Raw genomic sequence first — 22031 nt, 5'->3', positions numbered from 1 at the left:
TTAAATCGTCCTCGTAAAATGGTGGGTTGCTGGCCGGTTCTCCTGTCAGTCCGTTTTGACTGCTCTATCCATTTATATCGATTTGTTATGCCTATATCACACATCCATTATTATCTCATCTCACGAGCCCGACGATGTTTATATGTTTTATAATCATTTGACTTATAGAATGAGACGATGAAAGATGTGATGATAAATTGAGAACATAAATATTTTTTGACTTCGATCATTGTAAACCTTAAGTCGAACTTCCAAATATTTTTAACCAGACAAAAATTTCTCATATTTCGTATATACATGTTCAGTATATATAATATGTTTTAATATAAAAAAATCAATTATATATTTTGAATTCAAATAAAAATATATAATATAAAAAAATCAATTAATGTTTTTGTATAAAATGGTATTGGTGTGCTAATCGATATCATTTATCATGAATATCATGCTTGAATTGAAATTGAAATTATAATTATATGAAAATATCTATTCTTTTTTCCAATCACTCGTGAGAGAATTTAAATTAACATAAATATTCATTTAAAAAAAATAGATCTATTATGAAACTGTCTCACGAATCTTTATATGTGAAACGATCATACTGAAGCATAAAAAGTAATATATTTTCATGTCACAAAATACGACTCATAACACCGTCTCACACAACTTTTTGCCAAAAAAAAAAAAAACTACGGAATCTTCAGAGAAATAAAACCCCACTGGGGATGAGAGATTCAAACGTAATTATTTTGGTAATCGGATTAGTTTTTTTTATGCAACAATTAGCCAGCTTATCAAAGTGAAAGCGACAGATTTCCATTTCCCTAAACAGACGCACACGCACAGAAAGACAATGCCTTGAATGAAGCAGAAAACCACGTCGCAATCGATTGACTTCTTTAAATTCATTTCCCGCAGCGAAATAAGGAAGTTTCTTGAAAAACAATAGGAGGTTTTTGTTTATGCGGAGAAGGAATGGCAGCCTATGAAGAAATCATGGAGGTGGAGGATTCAGAAGGGAATTCATATGGGCAAGTTAAGCTAAGATTCAGAGATCGGTCCAAGGTATGAGCCTTATGTTGTGTAGATGCATGAATGCGATTTGATAGTGAATGGCTGCAAAATTTGCACTTTTCTCGAGGTGGGTTTGCATTTTGGATGCTTTCTCATTTGGGTTGTGGGCAAGCAACACTTGTATCTGAAGGGAGAAATAATTACTCGAAATTTGAATTTTTTTTCATGTTCTGGATTGTTGTCTGCGCGTGTGTGTGTTTTGATTGTTATTTTTTTACGTGGGCTGCGTTTTATTTTGCCTAGGCAGTGGCTCAGACCAGGGAGATGCTGTCTAAACAAGCAGATCAGACCAAACAGATCTTGTCCAAGCAAGCGGAGAAGATCGCCAAACAGGCTGAAGAACATGAAAGATTCATCAACAAGGTATTTGGTTGCATAATTATGTACAAGATTCTTTATTCTTCTGCTATTTTCGATTAGGGAAATGTAAATAATGGAAGCAGGACCATATTATCTACATTATTTACATGCAACTTAAAGAGAAAAATTGTGGTTTTTAAGATTCCTCAACTTGATTCTTAGTGTATGGAGCAATTTTCCGAAGTTTTGATAAATGGTTTTGTTTGTAACTATTTAGGTGACGCATTTGCTTGGTGTTCTTGGCTTCGGAGGATTTTGCTTTGTTTTGGGGGCAAGTAAGTAGAACATCTACTGGCGCTAATTTTGTTGGAATTACTGGCATGCATTGTAATCGTGTCATGATATTGATCTTTGGTTGGTTAAATGATCCAGGGCCACAAGATGTGCGGTACCTATATTGTTTGTTTTACATTATTTTCGTTCCTCTTCGATGGATTTACTACCGATACAAGAAATGGCATTATTATCTTCTGGTAATCTCCTACTCATCTATACCACGTGATTGTCATGGTGAAGATCAATCTGATTTTGTGGAAATTTGTTAGTTGTCCTGTTCAGTAGTGACGTGATAGTTTGTTGCTCGCTACTGTAGTGGCTTTACAAAATTTAGGTTTAGGCTCAGCCTTGAAATTTAGTGCATGCTGTAACTGCGTTTTGTCAGTGTTATCTATATCTAGTTTCATATTCTATTCTGTCAGTATGTACATGAGTTTTGCAGATTCAGCAGTGGTTATGAGTTTGGATTCATAGTTCCATGCTAGGCTTCTTCTACAGTCTCAAGGAAAGAGTATTCTCATGTGTTTTTGCCATACAGGACTTTTGCTATTATGCAAATACAATCTTTTTGGTCATGATTCTGGGTTATCCTAGAAACGAGAAACTTTTCATGGTTTGCTTCTCATTTGCAGAGGTAAGTTATCTGATCACTGTCACTTCAGTTCTATTTCAATTACATAATTCCCTTGCTCATTTTTTCCCCTAATTCATGTAAAATGATTCCAGGGACCATTGGCATGGGCGCTCATTGTTTGGCGATGTAGCTTAGTTTTCAATTCTATGGACAAAATTGTAAGCGTCTTCATACATCTCTTGCCTGGTAAGATGAATCTCCTTTACCGTTGTTAAATGATTGAATTGGCTATTCAGTATCTTGAGAGCTTTTTGAGAACTGAATATTTGCATTTTTTTCCTGTTAATTTGACTTGTTAAAGTTGATTTAGTTGTCCAATTTACATTTAAATCATGGTCATATATTTTTGTCTGTGATTTAGCTCAGTTCTTAGCACTGCATGGGACAAAGTTTGGAGTATTAGAGTCATGCATATGGCGCATTAACCTAGTAACTAGACCGACAGTTGTTCAATGTGTTGACGTTGTTACATACAGAGCCTGTACAGTGTACAATATGTCAGATAAGATTTTTGTTTCTCAAGGTGACAAAATCATAGTGTGTACTTGCTACATACCATATTACTGACCTTTTTCATAAGTCAAGCCTCCAGAGTTATCTCTCGAGGGTTCTTAACATGAAAATGGTTGGAAACCTGAGCCAAAAGGCCATGGTTCCTCAGATTGAAACAGTTGTTCTTGGGTATGCCAGAAAGATAATTAATGAACGTGGAATATTTATTTCTGTATAATGGGTGAAAACAAAATCTGGGGATTTGACCAAATCAAGAGAAAAAAAACTAAGTGACCTCTTCTCCATTTACAAGAACTTTTTTCAGACTTTGCCTTTGTGTTGGGTGGACGTGGAGGCAGCCCATTGACTGACAACCTCCTCTTTTTCTGTCCTTGCCCTCTACCTTGTAGTTCATGAAAGGACGCAGAAGTTTTGGCTGTAATTTTCACCTTAAACTTCATGGAATTCGGTAGTAGCTGGCTGTTTCAACACTCAATGAATTATTCGCAGTACACAATTTCTTTATAATAGTCAAACTGCTTCAAAATATGTTATTTTCCAAAAGAACGTAGAATATAGTATGTATTACTAGTACTTTCATAATAGCAATAATGGAAAATATGAACCCTGTTGTAATCTGAATATGTTTTTTTCTTGAAAATGAAATGATTCAGCTAAACTATTTGTCCTCGTGCCATTTCACAGTGACTCCAGCATATTGTAGTAGCTCAGATAGTTGCAAAACTTTTGTTGGATGTAAAACTGGTTTTTCTAAAATATATATGTAGCCTCATAATCAAGTAATTTATTTATAATTCAAATGTGGCTTTCAGGATTGGTTTTCTTCACAATTCGATGGTGGGATCCTCCCTTTTTTGAAGCCATGCATCCCGAGGGATCAGCTCGGAAAATAACATGGCCCTATGCAGAAAGCAAATCATATCTGTGGACATGGCTTTTTTTGGTTCCTTTGGTGGCTTATAGTGTGTGGCAGCTTCTTTATTTTCTGATTGTAAATGTTTTACGTGGCCAAAGACTACTCAGAGATCCCGAAGTAATGACTTCCTACAGGTTAAAACATCTCTCTCTTTGCTTGCAAGTTACTATAGAATATCAGGGGTGGTTTCAGCAAGAGGGTGATGGTGGCGATGGTGTCCCATCCAACAAAAAAGTTTTTCTAATTGTATATGTAATTTTTAAGAAAACTGCAAGTTTGCCCCCAAATATCTAGTCGATTCCACTTGTTTGGGTCCACCCCTTGACTGTATTGACACTTCCATAAAACTTGGAGCCCATTTTTTCGTTATTCAATAGAATGAAACATATGGTCACTCATTTTTCGAGCTTCCTATCTAACAGGGAAATGTCGAAGAAAGCCCAGAAAGCAAACAACATTTGGTGGCGTTTAAGTGGATTGCTCGGAGACAATAACCGCTTGTTTATGTACATTCTGCTTCAGGCCATTTTCACCGTAGCAACTATGGCACTAACTGTCCCGATATTCTTATCTTACAAATTACACGTTACTTTCCAATTACTCAAGGTTACTGCAGCTGTATGGAATGGAGGAAACTTCTTAATAGAAGTTATGCCAAGGCAGGTCATCTTGAAGGAGAAGAAGAAAACAGAGAAGAAGCCTATCGAGGCTCAGTTTGACCAATGTACCGAGAAGGAGAACTCAATGAAAGCCGATAATTCTGGTGATGCAATAAAATCTTAGATATTCTTGGCTTGTTACTTCTGCTGTGTTGATCTGTAGAAATGCTGTCTTTTAGAATGAATTGATTTGGTGAAAGGTTGTGTAATTGTGCTGTGCTGTGCTGGGCTGGGCTGGGCTGGGCTGGGCTGGTTGGTGTATTGTGTAGTTAGACTTGATTTCTGTTACTGTCATATAAGCTATCTACTGCGCTGTGTGAGAATTTGTTCCTTTTGACAAAAAGGGTGAGATGAGATCGGACAGTATGACAATATTTTGTGCCTCCCAAATCCCCACGGCACCGAGAAGGGAACTAGGATAGCCAACTTCTCTATGGTATTGGTGGAATGAATGATGTTAAAACTTAAAATTGCATTGTTTAGTTCGAATAATGATGTATTGGTTGACCGTATATTTTTGTTATATTCAACCTTTTCATTTATCATTTATCTCACGAACCAAACAATGTCTTTTGTTTTTCAATCAAAATTTTGGACTTCGAAAATCCAAGATTATTTGGTGGTGAGGATAAGATTTAAATGGTCATGTTCAACTCAGCAGCCTTCATCTTTTAATGCAAGATCGATTATTAGTTTGTTGCGGTGATGAGGTTGGATTGACAAAAAAAAAAGAGAGAAGAAAAATTATGTATATTTGGTTGAAGTTTTAAACACAGATTAATCAGCAGGTTCGTAACATTTAACCGAATGTCATCAGCCATCACACCCCGTAGGCAGGATTATTCTACTGTAACATGGATTAGGATACTCTATTGCCCTCCATTCATTTGTTTTCTTCTTTCGATTATTTTTTCCTCTCAACAAAATTGGATTCCACCTCAGACCCATCAGCTTCCTTATGTTTCTGTTTCTCTTTTTAGCAGCCAAGCATCTCTACTTCAAGAAAGTAGGTTGCAAAAAGCAAATAAAAATGGAGAAGAGAAGAATAAGTTAAGGAAAACAACATTTTTTCTCTCTTTTTTTTTGCTATGAATCCCAAATTCCTTTCCCATGACTACACGAAAACCAGGGCATAAGGTACGGGGGGCAAAATCAAATGTGTTTTTCTATGTTACAACCTCAAAGGAACACGAGTTTACTACGATTATTAGATTACATGCCCTGGGGAAAAAGAAGGCTACAGGGGACGAATACGTAGAAATAATAAAATACAAATAAATCTTCTTTACACAATACTAGGAATGAACAAATCATGTTTTTTTACATGTGCAGTGTCTTGATGACACTTAAAAATATATGCATCAAAATAATAAATAAAAAAACGCAACACCCTCGCAAACACTTTTCACACAAAAACGAATCAAATCCTAGAATCTGCAACCTCTCGATTTACACACAAAAAAAGGCACACAACAATTCAAAACCAATGCATATGCCTATACTTGCACCTCGATACAACCTAGTTCCTAGAGTCCTCTAACGACGTCCCTAACATTGAAAAGGGACGAGGAGGAAAGTTTTAATTAACCCAGACAACAAACAAAGACTGTTGTCCAAGGGAATTGGGATGTAAAATATACAATGGGTGTTGACACGAACAATCGAATGTATACAAGAATGTATGCGTGTTGCTTCATTTGCGAAATCAACCACATTGGCTCTAGGACGGGAATATAACCAAATTCCACAGCCATCATCAATCTGATCGTTGATGCAAAAATACAAAACCTGAATTTTCGCGCATTAGAGGGGGAGGTTCCACATCGGCTACTTCTACTTTTTGCATGGTTTTGGAGATATCATCAACAGAGAACGGAATACTGCAATGGTGTTTGTTTACACGAAAGTTCATTATCAGGATATTAATGAGATCATGCCAAATAGAGCAATATTGTAACTTTACTGATTCTAATGGATTAATTATGAAATCGACCACACGATTAAGTTGACATCTAAAGGGGAAGGGGGCGGCATTTATGTAACAACACCAATAGGGTGGGAATCCTCTTGTTTGGCTACAGCCTACAGAGAGGAGATTCAATAACTAACTCCACATTAAAGAATCACAGAGATTTCATCTTCATAAAACAATCTATTTCTTTTTAGAAAATTTTCTCATGGAAACGAATATATTTGACATCGAAGACACTCATATGAAATAAAGAAAGAAAGATCAAATTCATCCCAACCGTCTTGTGAATCTACAGACATAAAATAAAAATTCTACCTTGAGTCGTCGTCCAAGAGAAAGGAACTGCTCACTGCATTGTTCGAGTCCTCTGTCATCATGACTCTCATACTTGAAATGACCTATAACAAGAGAATTAATAAAATCACAGAATGAGAAGGCATCAATACAGTAAATTCATGCACAAAGCCGGTCAAACAGACTAGACTGAGGCAGAATCAAGTTAAAGGACTAACTTACTTCTGAAGAAACACTGTGTGTGCCATATTTGTCATCCCAGTACATTGTGCTAATCCTGTATAACTGCTGTATGCTTAGCACCTGCAAATAGGACAAGAAATATTAAAGAACCAAGATGAAGTAAAACAGAATGACTGATGAAAGATTGGAGCGGTGGGAGACTAGTTTTACTCACAGGGCAAAGTTCAGTAGTAATTTCATTCAATGTTTTCTTCGGCTTTTGGTGTATAACCTGAAACAAGAAAAATGTTTTAAAAGTAAGAAATCCATGTACGCCAGAACCCCAGGTTAACAACCAAGAAAGGAAAGTGAATCTGATTCCCACCAAAAATCCAACTGCCTGTCTGATATGCTTCAGTTCATCCCAAGCCAAGCCCACGTACTGTGTGACAAGATCCATGTCAAGGATGAGACACTGATTCGAGGTAGATAACAAGATAGAATAACTAACTTAACGACATAAAAGTAACTAATGATAGCTTACTTCCTCTGTCGCATAACAACACCATTGCTCCAATTCAGCCAACCCGGCTTTCACATATTCCCCATTACTGAATGAGCAACACTCTCGTCGCAAAAGAAGACTGCCATATTTTGAAAGAAACGTGTAAATGCAGAGTAAAAATATTCTAGGATTCATGATGTAAACGTTTAAAAGGAGAGTACAACAGAAAAATAAGGGAAATGGTTTCCCTGAGAAGATGGACTCACCTGTTGAATAGTTGAACATTGATAAATGAGAAAATTTGAGTGAAAACCTTTCGGACCAGGAAAGGGGGAACCTGTAATGCATTACAGTAACAGAAAATGGAAAGCGTAAAGTTTAACAAAACGGAGAAAGGTGCAGATATGCCACACCATAAACAATCGCAGTCTTACATAGTTTGCTTTCATCATCTTCAAGTAACTATCTAAGCTTTTCACTATTTTCTGCCAGTGGGCAATTAGTGCTTGTTGCGCAACAGCATTAGCCTGGGAACGCCCTTTAACTAAACTTGCACGAGATGTTCTGGGTGCCTAGCATGAAAAATAAAGCGTCGAACCCAAATAAATATCAGCTCAGCAGTTTGCTCAGTTCATATTAAATTTTATACTAGTAGAAATGCATTGAATACAACACACATCACAATATTTACATGATTCGGTCAAAAAAATAACACACAACACAGTATCTGAAGGGCTTAACAGTAAACTCTCATTATTCTCTTAGTTCACAGTATAAAAATCACCCCTTTATATATGTATTAATTGGGGGATAATTATGATAGAAAATTAATCATAATTACATACAATCACATCAAAAATATATCGTGATCTCAATAATATTAAACTTCAAACTTAAAACAAAAGCACAGGGTCTATCCACCCTCTCCATTCATATTATTGCATTCTGTAGCACCCAAGAAAAAATAAAAAGAAACAAAAAAAGGGCAAACTGAAAAGTGCAAGTAGTTTAACCTTGCGTCATAATCTAACTAGAACTTAGTTTTGTTAATAATAACCACGAAAATTCTTGCATAATTCTTCACAGATGCCAGGAAACAATGTCCAAGGTGCTGATTATCAGAAAAAAACATCAAGGAAAATTAAGGAATCATATACAGGTATAGAGATCATTATAACATGCACAACATGTAGTGTAGAGTTCACCTGGATACACAAACCAAGCAACGGGGAAATCTCTTTCTTCAGATTGTCCCTGATCATCCCATAAATCTTCTCCAGGAAAGCTGTAAGCTGCTGCTTGAACAACAAAGCAGGATACTTGGCTTCAACTTGCCGCAAATCATCAAGTCTACCAAGCATCCGACCATTCAGAAATGAAAGTCCAGCGCTCTGTGGAGATCCCCTCAATCCCTACAAGAAATTGTGCAGAGATACACAGGAATAATAAGCCATATCTTTAGCATCATGCAACCATGAGAAAGCAGCTGAAAGTTAAGAGTACATGCATACTTGTGACATCCTCCCAAAAAGGGAAGCTGATGATGACCTACGCCGCTGGGGGGTCAAGCTAGCTGCCCCACTTGCTTTGAGAGTGTGTTGAAGCAGCATCAACAATGTGGATGTGTTACATAGCCAATAGGCTAACACATCATTGTTGTCAGTTCCCTTCAGCAAAGTTTCACAAATTAGACTTCTCAAGAAATCACATGCACAGGTAAAAGAACAGTCTTGCAGATTGTCTAATTATAAAAAACTTATTCAGAATTTATACACGATAAACATTCTCAAAGTAGAAAGCAGCAATGCAAAAACAGATACTTTCTTCAATTAATTTACCTCTATTGCTGAAGCTACAGTTTGAATTATGCGGTCAAACACAGTAGTCCTCTCAACTTCAAATGACCTCCAGTGAAGAAGGCATTTGTAAATAACACAAGCTGCGACAGGTTTGCCACCAGAAAATCCCAAATCTTGTGAGATACATTTTATCAGGAGGTCTTGGTTTTCCTGTGGAAGACAAAGGGTTATACATTCATTACATTGGCATATTTATCATAGTTCTCAGCATTAGATTCTTTATTTGTGGAGTTGGGGCAGTAGGAGAGTTCGATCAAAATCACTCGTCTGAAGTTTCAGTAATTTTTATGAAGTACATACTTGCTGCTTGTCATTTAGTGACTTCTGGGGTTTTTCCTCAGATTCAGGCTCCTTCGAGTTTGCTGCAACGATGGCCATGTCCTGTAAAAAAGTAACATGCCACATAAGCCACATAAGCACGACTCTTCTAAAGCATAATAAATTTACAAAATGCTTCATTTAAATGTAAACATATCACAACAATGATAAATTCTTACGTGTACAGCCTTTGTTTCTCCATTAAGAACATTTCCATTCTCTGGAGTTCTCTGTAATGCCACTAAGAAAGATGAGAATGTTTCTACCAACAACTACAGTGATGAAAAAATATCATCTCAATCTGCATTACCTGGATGACAGACATCCTAGGTCGAGCAGATATAGATTTCCCTGTAGGTGACATAGTCAAAGCTTGTTGCCTAAGTACCTGATTTTCTGATTCAAGATTCGATAACTTCTCTTCAAGCCTGAAAACAGATTAAACAATTATAATACATTAATAAACACCATGATTTTACAAAAAACTTTGGTGGCAGTTATTTGCTTTTACTTCGAGAGCAACTTGATTTTTTTTTACTTCTCTTTTAGGTATTTTGAAAGGAATCGCAGTTGATGAGTTACATTTTGTTTTACCAACACAAAATCTAAATAAAAATTTAAAATCACTTAAAAAAAATGCTCTGTCAACACATTAAGAAATTGTTATTACAAACTCAAATCACATATAAACAAAGTGTTGGAGATTCTAAGTTCAGTATGTAACGATATTAAAAACATCTTTTTTATATATTGTTTTGAGATTAATTGATTTGCTGTAATCTCTTCTTAGAAATTCAGTTTAGGGCTTTTCTTATGTAAATATGTGTTGTAGTGTGAATAATAGTTACTCTCTCTAGGCTTTTTTCTCAGTTTTTTTCCAATCGCAAAGCACGCACAGAATGTCACCATAACTATGACTTGCTGGACTCTATCAAAATGCCCAAAGAAGAATTATAATACCGTCGGAACAATAAAAAAGAATTAGTCCTACGGATGAGAGCCAAAAAATGTAAAGATAACCAGAGACGAGGATAAATAATGTTCTATATGGATGGCTGATGTAAATTACTTGGAAATTCTAACATCTATGATATTAGAGCAAACCTCTGAACTGAATCTTGGAGCTGTTCCACTTTTCCCTCCGCTTCTCCAAGTTTTTTAACCAAATCCATATTATTACTCGCAGCATCTGCACAAGTCTTTTTAGCCTCTTCTGCAACATGTTTTTCAGACAGCAGCAAAGCCTGCACACGTCAATGAATTTGGTTAAAACAGTGATGACAGGAATCCATTTTACAGCTTTGTTTTTAATGTGAGAAGATATGAATTTGTGTACGGTAATGATGCGTGTTCCAAAAAGGCTAAGTCAGACCAAGTTGGCATTCAAATATAAAACATACTAACCCGGTACTTTCCACCAAATTCAGATATTTTTTCCTTGAAAATGAGATGCAGAAAAAGTCCTGGCTAGGTGACTTGGTGTTTTGTAATAACTTGGCTCTTTTAATAAATTTCATAGACTGATGGACGTGTTAAAAAAATGTTGCAAATCCCACATTAAAATTGAAGAAAAAATATTGAGTTTTCCTGAAGTTCATCGAAATATTTATGGATTTGGTCAATATAAACCAGACGGTCCAGACCAGAATACATCTGTAGGGAATTGTCTTGTCATAAAGTCTTCAGTTGAGAAATACAGTACAAAAAATGTGAAACATATGTCACAATGAATTGTCAGCAGAAATTGTAATGCAGTGTGATATTCAACGAAATGAGTAATACAACACCCAGTTCTTGGCATGTAAAGCAAAGATGCCAAAAAGTTCAAGGCTAATAAAGAACGAGTTCCTACCTTCAGACTCTCTACCTCGGCAGCTAATGCATCAATCTTTGCCGTGTCTTGAACCATAACAGGGGTTTCTTTAATGACTGGAGGAGCTTCTTCAATTGCTTTGCGTGCCGCTTCTCGTTCTTTTATCACTCTGGCATTTGCTTCTTCTACTTGTGTTTGCATTGAGTGCAATGCCTCCTGTAACTTCGAAAGTTCTTGTGCTTTTGTTTCCTCCAATTCAGACTGTATTGGCAAACAAAAGTAGGAAGTGATGCCTGATAAATTGAGCATGTTGGAGAAAGAGAATCACTCCAATTTAATAAAAAAGGATTACCCTCAATCGCTTCTCAAACTGCAAGCGCCATGTGAGCTCCTCCACCTTCTTTTCTAGCTTGTCTTTGGCTTCTTTCAGGGCTCCTGTTTCCCTTGCAGCCTGAATCAATATGAGAAATAGTTTATGCCAAGTATAAGAATAAAAAAAAATTCGCAAGAAACAGGAATACAATTAAGGATAGTGCAGAACCATTCGAAGGCTTCGAAGCTCTTTCCTAGCTACTCGTTGCCTCCAACCGCATTGAGTAACAATAGCAGCCTTCTGCAGCCTTCTGTAATAAGCGTATTCTCTGTGACAGCGAAAGTGAGCCTGCAGGCAAGTAACAAAATCAAGTCCAATAATTAGCATCAGCTTCTTCACATTCTCCAAGTCTCCAAATCTCATCGGATTTTTTCTGAACGAAGTAAAAGTGAGACCTGAACTTTGACGGCAGCCTTAGTCTGCTTCCTGAATCTGAATTCAGTGCGAGCAGTCATCGCTCTCATGCCTGTCTGCAAAATTATAGTGGAATCCTGCAAGCTTGAGTAGGCTTTCCAGGCAATGTAACACCAGAAGTTCTTCTGAATCTTCACAGCAGCATCTTCACGTCTCAATTGCTCATAGAGTTTGCATGCCGATATAGCTAACAAATATTAGGAAAAAAGTTATAATTCTGGATAACCACACGATGGAGTTAACCAATATTTAACAATTTAAACAAAGTAATTCTAGGAAGTATACAGTAACTTCTCGAAGTCATACCTACGCACAAATATATTTACTCGTGCACATAATTTTCACAAAGAATGGCCTCTCAACATAGTATTCTCTTCATACTCATATGCAGATAAATATTGATAATTAAGATTCAAATGATGCTCATCCTACACGTTCTATGTGAAATCGTGTAATTTCTGCTACTTCATAACAAAAGATATGCTAATTCTTTCATGTTATAAAGATGCTATTATTAAATTAGTCATAAAAGTTAGTTACAGATCTCTAAATAATTAATTACCTCGCCAACATGATTGCAATTGGATGGCTGCCTGACGCAACGAAACGAACTCTTTCCGAGCTATATAAGTACGAATTTGCCTTTGAATAGTTCGGGCTGCATTTCCGAGAACCTCAGCTCTCCTTGCGTCTAACTCAGCCATTTGACCAGCTCGTAGGAAGACCTTTGTCTTGCCTAACTGAAGAAACACAATAATTTATTTTGATTATACAACATTTTGGAAAAAAATAGAAAATATGAGAATGTCGATCACGAAACTGCAAATTTAAGCATACAATACGGACCGTACAACCACTATTGCTAGTCCTGAAGTAGTCCTTTGAGTAGTAACCGATGGACTACCCAACCACTCTTACTTAAATGTGGTACGATCCTCAACCCCAATGTGGTGTGACATAGTCACACATAGTAAATAAAAGTATAGCACACACTACATTCAACATCATATTTACGTAACCATACCTGATAGCCTTTTAATCCCATTTTGTCCAAAACCATCTTACAAGCAGTCTTGTCATCAGAACTACATCAAAAATATTGTCTTATTTGGAAAGAAAAACGGAGACAAAAGTGAGGAAGGAAAGCACAAGGCAACATGGAGAAATGAATCTCAAGTCAAAACTCAAAAGAAAAAAAATTTTAAGATGTCAAAGAGACTCACTTTCCCTCCAAAGCTTCAGGAGCGAGAACACCAAACCGGAGAAGGAACTCGTCAAATGTACGTCTGGTTGGGTAACCGGCGCAGCTGATTCTGATAGCCTCAAGAACACCCTGCATAATAACAAATGTCTCACCTCTTGCTTGAACATAGAGCGATCAAAACCAAAAAAATTATGTCAAATCTGCTGGCTGGACCAAATTGAAATTCTCAATAGGTATTATCCTCCACAAAACACTTACACCACATCTTAATTGCTGAATGATGTTAAGATTCTCAAAAATCGCAGGCTTGAGAACACTGTTTGGCTTCACACATCTGATGTAGTGAGGTTCTGTTGAACTTAAGGTTTCCATCAAAGATTGTAGTTGTAACTGCAAGAATAAAATAAAAGTTCTCATTCACCACATCATCCGAATATTTGTACACGCACTAGCATGAGATCTGAAGATCGAACATATTCAGGATATTCTAAATAAATATTACAGATTTTCAACCCATTAATTCATAAGCAAATAATTAAGATGAAAAAACAAGCACGTGTCTGGTTCTTTCATTTAGTCAACCGTGAGAACATAATAAAAAGAGCAATTGATTCGTGATTTAATTTCTAAGAATGGCAATATAGGCTTAACTCGGATGTCTGCAGCTCTATGGTTCGATCAGGCGGCATAGAGTAAAAGAGGAGCTGCCGAACAAGGATTCATCAAATAGGTGTGTGCTTCTTGAGCATGGTCCATAAGTATCGACACTATTTCATTCCAACCAAGAACTACATATTATTTTGAGTTCTTTTGTAAATGAAGAAAAGTGTTGGTAGCATTGTAGATTTTATGATTTAGATTCGTTTGTGTACATCAAATCTTAGGCAGGAATCATAAAACGAACTTCTTGAAGGAATGTAAACTAATATGAAATAATTCCGAGAAAAATCTGTAACATGACAACTAATATACATTGTCAAATGGCGCACCCTTTTGGTTCATAAACTCTCAAGGACAATGAAAATCTACATTTCAGTAGTCCTTTCATAAATCTTGCAGGCATTATAATTTGATTCTAGAAACTATGAGAATTCAACAAATTCATCTTATTGAGAAGTAAATGAAAGTTAAGGCAAAACATCAATGGGCAACTTCTAACTCTTCTCATGGGTTTGGCTGAAATAAATTTGGCGGGACAATTAAGAAAAATGTGATAACCAATCTTGAGTATTAAAAATTATAAGGAAGGGCATCCATGTATCAGCATTCACAAGTATATTGACGTTGTTCAGAATTAATCAATTAAGTAGAAGAAATATTTAACATTTTATCTTAATTTTCTCCCAGATGAGATATTCTTCAGGAGTCCGGTCCTCTATATGTGCTTTTAAAATTAATAAAAGGATATAAAGTAAAATAAAAAAATAAGGTTTTGGATGTAGAGATTGCAGAACCTTAAAGCGTGAGCCAATTGAAGAAAATTTGGAGGACTTCGATGAATCTTCAGGAAGAGGAGGAAACAAACCAGCTACGAAGGAGCATTTTGATGCAGTTAATAAATCTTGATGTTCTGCCACCACATAATCTTTGTTCTTATCGAGAAATAAATCAGCCATGTAAGTTACCTGAAATCACAGTAGATGGTTCAACATTTTTTCAAAAGGATATCTAGTGCTCTCTTCTATACAAGAATGGACATGTCATTACCTCCCCTGCGTAGTGAGATATAGTAAAATTGGTCCGTGAAAGCTTTGGTTTGATGAAGCGATTATTTTTTGTGAAGGTCTGATACAACTTCTGAGCAAATGTCTCATGAGTGGATTTAGGAAACATACTGCCATAAACAAAAAAATGAATGGCAAATATGTGATGACACACACACGACCAAACGAAAATAGTGAGCCTAAGATATGCAAGCAGGGTTAATGAAAACCAAGCCATCTCTATATTTTGGAACCAAAAACTAAAATATATGAGAAGAATTAAAGTAATAGTGCCAGGAAAGTCCCTAACGAGATAAAATATCAAGCCATACCAAGCTTCATCCAGTAGTGCAATAATTCCTCCTGGTTTCTGTAAATAAATTTGAAAAACATCTTATAAGATCTAACCAGGAATACAACGCAGATACAAACTTAACAATCATGTGAATCCAGAGGAGTATATATTTATATTTATAATAAAATAAAGGAAAAAATAAAAGCAGGCAACTTCAGCAGTCACGCAGTAACAGACCTTCTCAATTAAATCAAGAACATCTTGGTTATCAACAAACTCTATGTAGCTCCAATTTATCTCTTCTTTTTCGTAGTCTTCTTGCTCCATTTTAAATACATGCTGAAACCACGAATACCAAACCTTAATTAGATGATCAGATCATCATTGAATTGATGCCTGAAGGAGGACTTTACAAGAAAGAGAAATAACCTGGTTAAAATGTTGCTGAAGTTTTTCATTGGTGAAATTTATACAGAACTGCTCAAAACTTTTGTACACGGAAAAATTGTAAGGAATTGATACAGTCACATAGTACCCTGAAAATGAGAAATTCGGCCAAAAACTCACCTGTTATGCTTGAAACTTTCAAACCCATATATGTCAAGAACCCCTATTATTGCCTTTGAGTTGGGATCCTGACCAATGGAGACATTTATTTTTTCCACAATCCTGTGAACAATGCAAATTGGAGTTCAAAATGATTAGCAACTACTCATGCTCCAAATAATTCAGAAGCATGTGTCCTCAATCAGATCAAAGTAAGTACTAGTGGCATTTGATTGCATTTTCTATATTTTCAGCTCAAAAAGTTTGCAAGTAATATTTGGAATTAAATTTTAAAAGATTTTTTTGAAAGTGTATTTGGTAAGAAATTTCTACAAGTTGAAATGATATTTTGTTATTTGAAAACATGCCTAGTTTGGTAAAGTGAGCAAAATGTTTTGAAAATTTTAAAAATTGTTTCTGTGCTTTTTTGGGAATGACATACAGATAACGAGAGAGTTGATTCTAAAATGGAAAATGATTTTAAAATTTGACGAAAACAAAGAACCAATTAACTTCAAGGGGAAAAATGTTTTGTTAAAAAAATCATTCTACAAGGACATTGTTTTTACATTATTACCAGTCAAACAAGCGAGAATATATAGTCTTCGCCAAAGCATCCCTGCTACCCAGTGCAGCTTCAGGATCAAGCGTCCTTGTAATAACTTCCTCAGGTGTCACCATTACACGCTTAATCATTGCATCTTCCAAACTCTTGGGATCACACCTAATAAATTAAGTTATATCACAAAATGTCTCAATATCTAGATAGGAATATTGTTAAATTTAGAAAATACAAAACCCTACTTGAGCAATTCTGCAGTTGTATTAAGATGAAACCTAGACTTCTCATCCTTGATAACAGAAGAATCAATTTCCTTCCCCTTCGCAAATTCAATATTACCAAGGTGAAGAACAGCGGCAACAACCCTAAATATCGCCTCCTGAAAAATACATTAAGGATATTAGAAATTTATGTAAAAATAATTTCATAAAAACTAATCAATAAGCACATTGAAATGGCAAATTTCATGGAAACAGCAACCTGCTCTTCCTCGCTGATTCCAACTATATCCATAGCCCTTCTAGTTGCAAGGTATTCCTCAGCATCATTTACTCCATCAAGTTTAATACACTTGGACTGGTTAAGAAAATGGAATGATTCCGGGTTTCCCAGCTTATACTTCTGTCTTTCCTGCAAAAAAAGTTGAAATTATTAATAAAACTATAAGATAAAAAGCGCTAGCTGCAAATAATAGTTATGAAAAACTTTCGTTGACGAAAGCACCTGCAACAACGTATATGTTACAAAATTTTGAAAAGCAATTAGGAAGCAAACAAGTGGTGAAATACTGTGCAGATACCTCAGGTGGTGCTGCACAGAGAAGATAGAAGCAGTGGTAGTTTCTTTCAGGATCTGAAATTTGGCAAACACGAGATCGCTCAAGCAGATAAGTTCTTATAGCTGCTCCAGATATCCTTCCACTTTTGTCAAACTGGATCTCAACAAATTTACCAAAGCGACTGCATAGGTAAAATACCATTGAAGACATAATAGTCACAGAAACCTTAAACAATGCACATGCATTAAAAATAACTTTAAACTCTCATAAATAAAATGGTCAAATCCAAGTGTGATCAAACAAACATGTACCAATAAATACTTTTTTTATCAAAAAGATTAAATAGGCTCTCACCTAGAGTTGTTGTTCCTGACAGTTTTGGCATTTCCAAATGCTTCAAGAACGGGGTTTGACTGTCAGTTATCACCAAAAGAAAACCAAGGGGAGCAAAAGCTTGTGACCATTAGATTTCGTATTAGATTCTTTATTCTGAATAAAATTAATTTAACCTGTATCTATATAAACTTCAAGCTTACTTCTAAAACTTGTTGTTCAACAGTTCGTCCTTCAACTCCAGACCGACCACCCAAGTGTGCCAAATATCGCATTAGCATTTTTGTTGTCTCTGTTTTACCAGCACCACTTTCTCCACTAACTAAAATGGAGTTGCTTTTACCATCATTAATCATTGCCCTGATTGGAAAAACTAAAAGGTAAATATGTATGTTCCTCAACATAACCCAACCTCTAGGCAGCTCCACCGCCACAAGGTACCAACAAAAAATTAAGTTTACAATTTCCAGCAAACTCACCGGTAAGAAACATCTGCAATTGCAAAAACGTGAGGACTAAGCTCTCCAAGTGATGCCCCTTTGTATTGTTCCATCATGTGAGTATCATATAGATGAGGCAATCTTTGAAAAGGATTTATTGCAATCAAAATATTTCCGGTATATGTCTGAGAAAGATGTTTTATTATAATTAAAATGTCAATATGTCAGTTTATGAGAAAGGTCAGTACTGAATTATTAAAAAACAAAATTTCGCATGTATTGTATGAGGGACATAGAGAACTCACGTAGATTTCATTAAGTTCGTATCTTGCTGCAAGGTTTTGCAGAACTCCAGGCTCGTGCAAATATGAAAGCTTAGTCATGTCATCTACACCTCCAGGAGGAGCTTCAGTATCCTTTGGAAATACTTTCGAGATATTAGTGACAATCTGCAAGTTAGAGGCCGAAAGATGTTACTGCTACCTAAAAACTTATATTTAGACCTCAATGAACAAAATTTCGGACATAAAACTTCAACAATTCAAAAATAGGCCAGAAAACTAAGATCAGGCAATTTTATTTGCAGAATGGTGACAGCGGATGAAAGCTAACAAAAGGTAGTAAAAAACATAATGACAAATCAGCGAGACACGTAAGAACAAAAAATTAACGATTCAACAAAGATTTACAAAGTAGCTTTGATTAAAGAAAGTGCTCTCAGAAACGTTTGGTATGAATAAACGAAATCAGCAATTCACCAATACAGCAAAAATTGCACGTAGAATTGCAAACAAATCAAGATTTAAAGAATTCACAAGTTTGAGCTTGTATCTATATTTCGGGCAAGCTCAAGTAAAGAGGGTAAGCTTGATTTTCTGCTGGCCACATTAAATCATTTTTGGTTGACCATGCTCAAGTCAAACTTCGGAGAATAAAGATGCAGCAAGCGCTGCACCGTGAAAAGATACTAATAGCTTTTTTTAATGATTAAAAATACAATGTGCATTGTTGAAGCATAACGAAGAATTCATTCAAGTCTCAAGATAGAAGTTGAGGTGATTAATTTGACTGAATTCAAGACGAACTGAAATTTAATTTAATCTTATTAAAATATGAATGCAAAGGCACTAGGATATTACAGAATTCAACACATATATGCGGGCGAAGAAAAAAATTAAGCTGGTTATTTCATTAATCACCTTTTTGCCATTTGTAGCGTGAACGTGGACATCTTGACCATCTATTTTATGTACTTCTCCGTCAATCCATGCCAAGACAGGATCTTCAACCCATACATGCGAACCAACGATTATGTTAACAGGTGATGCCTGCAAAAATATATAGGAAAAAAACATTAGATTTGCAACAGCAGATCAACCCTCGTTTTCCCAAGAAGAACTCAAAATCACAAGCTCTCATTTCATTTAGGATTAAATAAAATCAGAGAAATCGACACCCACGAGAATATTGTTTTTATCTGATAAGTTGTTTGAAACACTTCTTATTCCCATTTTAAAGTCCAGTTCCTGTACTCCCATCAGACTAATATTCTATTTAAATTTCAATGTCGTGTGTAATCAGATTTAAAATTTCAAAACCAAAGCAAATTGCATCAAGCCAGAAATTATATTAGATTAAGGTGGGATCAAACTGTACAATAAAACAACAACTAAAGAATCTATCGTCACCAGAGGTAGGCCAAATAACTAATCCTTTAGTGAAAGATATTCACAAAGTTAGCAGCTTTTATAAATGCATTGGATATAGATAATCTGTGTTACTTACTAAAATTAGACTGCTCAGGGACAAATAAGATATAATGGATGTTTGATTTAACAGTTATCATGAAAGGATTTTCATTTGTCGATATCAATTCGACCTTACCAGATAATTATAAAATGCAAGAAGCTTAATACATCACAAACATTTAAGCCCAAAAGACCTACAAAACCATGAGAAATCTAGGCACTGATGGCTGCAAAAAATTTAAATTACAGAACATCTAATCACCCCAAACTTACGAAAGTACACTCACCTTCTGTGCTTGAATGTGCATAAAATAAATAATCAAAGTCATCAATTCCCCAATTACATCATCTATAATATCTACCAACTAATTTCCTACCTACATAACTAAAACTCCGTCACACATAATATATAAGCAAATTGTTCAAATTTTCCTAAAATTAAAATAAGCAAACATAAATTATTCCAAAACGATTTTTCCATCTACATTTCAAGGCAACCTCGTTAAAAATGAGAACAATATTGTAATAAAATGCAATGCCAAAGAATCGGAACTCAAGTAAACTCCATTTAATTCTCAATCAGTAGGATGGTAAAGTATACTACATGACGCATCCAATTTCGTACATTTTCAAATTTTAAAGGGTGAAATTGATGAAAACAACAATCTAATCAGTCAAAGCTAAATCAAAGCAAGTCCGGAAAACGTCAAAACGGCAGCCGGAGAGTCGTTTCCAACAAAAGCATACCATGAATTGAATACGACAAGTCTCGATCTCTTCCTCTTCAGCTCATCAACACAAAAGTCAGACCGAGCTTTGACTCACGGATCGGCGCCACCTCCGAATCGCCGCCACAACCTCCCCCGGCGCAAGCAAAACACAAGCTCCTCTCTACTTCCGACGACTGATTCAACAGTTTCTCCTCCAAAATTATACCAACTTTTTTCTCCAATAAATTCACTCAAAAAAACCAACGCTTTGCTGTACAAATTCGTATGCGTAATACGAAAAGTAGCGTGGAATCTGTTCCCTGCGTTGGTTTCTCTCTCTAAATTTGCTGTCTTCGCAGGAATTTCGCTGTGTTCTCTTTCTCTCTCTAATTTTTTTTATGTTTTTTTTTTTTTGGTTTCCTGTTGTGGAGTCCCACACTCGAACATAAGAACGAGATTAAAGGGAACTTTATACCAGGGATAAAAATGTAAATTCATTTCTTCTTTTCGGGTCTCGAGTCTCGACATTGGTTTTTTTACCGATTTGCCCTACTTCGGAAATTTAACAATGACTGTGATTTTTGAAATTAAATGCAATTTTTCTTAGTCTTTTGAGAGGTGATGAACTATAATTTTGCAATTTTTTTTTAAAAAAAATAATTAAAGTATTTGTCGTGGAATAACTAGATCGATATGTATAAATAATCATTTTTTGTTGAGTGCAATAATTGTTCATGCTTAGTAGAGCGATCGAACCAAGGTCACGGGTTCGATTCTCATTGATCGCAAGGAGTTCAATTATTGAGAGGGAGATTGTTGGGTGCAATAATTGTCCCTGCTTGGTAGAGCGATCGAACCGTGGTGCTTGAGCTGCTGTGCGGTTTAAAAAAGATTTGAGTTGCACCATTACTAGTAGCTATAGCTTTTGGTAAAGCGCCAAGCACTCGGTCCTACAATTTTACACGTTAAATCATACTTACTATGAAAATGATATCACTAATTTTATAACTATATAATACTCTCGAATCAGCGATAATATGATCACGACATTATCATTTCATCTAAAATTTAATATCAAAGTACTATATTTATCAACCAATTTGACTAGTTTCTAAAGTCCCAATTTTGAATGTTTAGAGAAATTTATTTTAATTTTTTAATAAAATTAAATTACATATCATGAAGTAAGTTTTGAATACACAATCATGAGAATTTTAAAATAATAAATAAATTAAAATTAGTCATAATTATTAATTATAAAAGTATGAATTATAAATTTTGTTAAAAACATGAGCTTAGGGCTGATATGTAAATTACATAGCAATATTTTAGGGATTTTATTGCAATCGGATGTCCGCCCAACATTTGCTGTCGCAAGCAAATCGTTCAGCTATATTAATGGAAGGGAAACAATTACGTACAAAACTGCTCACTTCATCTTCACAAGGCACGCGGACTTTTTTTATATTAATTAGTGCACGTGGATTTTTTTTTATATTAATTAGTGTATATATATGCGGTGTTTACATAATTTTTTTAAAATTTAATTAGATTTATATTAAAATAAAAT

General features: G+C 35.5%; 2 protein-coding genes across 3 annotated transcripts; one reads left to right on the top strand and one right to left on the bottom strand.

Moving 5' to 3' along the window:
- Positions 1–721: 721 nt before the first annotated feature.
- LOC142505752 (glycerophosphocholine acyltransferase 1-like) lies at positions 722–4708 on the top strand. 2 transcript variants are annotated; one of them, XM_075618859.1, is made up of 8 exons: positions 722–1065; positions 1322–1437; positions 1652–1709; positions 1807–1907; positions 2249–2344; positions 2437–2530; positions 3670–3907; positions 4196–4708. In XM_075618859.1, exons 2-8 carry the CDS (start codon positions 1339–1341, stop codon positions 4554–4556), a joined length of 1047 nt encoding a protein of 348 aa, XP_075474974.1. In that variant the 5' UTR covers positions 722–1065; positions 1322–1338; the 3' UTR covers positions 4557–4708. The 2 variants fall into 2 exon arrangements, with proteins under 2 accessions (XP_075474974.1, XP_075474973.1); XM_075618858.1 differs by having other exon boundaries at positions 723–1065; positions 1318–1437.
- A 988-nt stretch (positions 4709–5696) lies between these two features.
- On the bottom strand, positions 5697–20881 carry LOC142505513 (myosin-17-like). Its single transcript, XM_075618525.1, has 39 exons — positions 20499–20881; positions 19203–19331; positions 18309–18452; positions 18043–18188; positions 17767–17923; positions 17585–17643; positions 17252–17411; positions 16933–17082; positions 16695–16831; positions 16468–16614; positions 15912–16013; positions 15774–15831; positions 15582–15683; positions 15382–15419; positions 15054–15180; positions 14801–14971; positions 13605–13736; positions 13366–13475; positions 13167–13227; positions 12705–12882; positions 12124–12329; positions 11897–12016; positions 11708–11806; positions 11395–11616; positions 10647–10786; positions 9853–9970; positions 9722–9772; positions 9525–9605; positions 9204–9374; positions 8877–9032; positions 8571–8777; positions 7800–7937; positions 7632–7702; positions 7405–7504; positions 7246–7302; positions 7096–7152; positions 6921–7001; positions 6720–6802; positions 5697–6312 (listed from the first exon to the last, which is right to left on the bottom strand). The coding sequence occupies exons 1-39, from the start codon at positions 20499–20501 to the stop codon at positions 6189–6191; spliced, it is 4593 nt and encodes a 1530-aa protein (XP_075474640.1). The 5' UTR covers positions 20502–20881; the 3' UTR covers positions 5697–6188.
- Positions 20882–22031: the final 1150 nt, after the last annotated feature.

This window comes from Primulina tabacum, chromosome 10 (assembly GCF_025594145.1).
Source record: "Primulina tabacum isolate GXHZ01 chromosome 10, ASM2559414v2, whole genome shotgun sequence".
NCBI lineage: Eukaryota > Viridiplantae > Streptophyta > Magnoliopsida > Lamiales > Gesneriaceae > Primulina > Primulina tabacum.
Note: the sequence above shows the minus strand (reverse complement) of the source record. Positions and strands in the feature narration are given on the sequence as shown.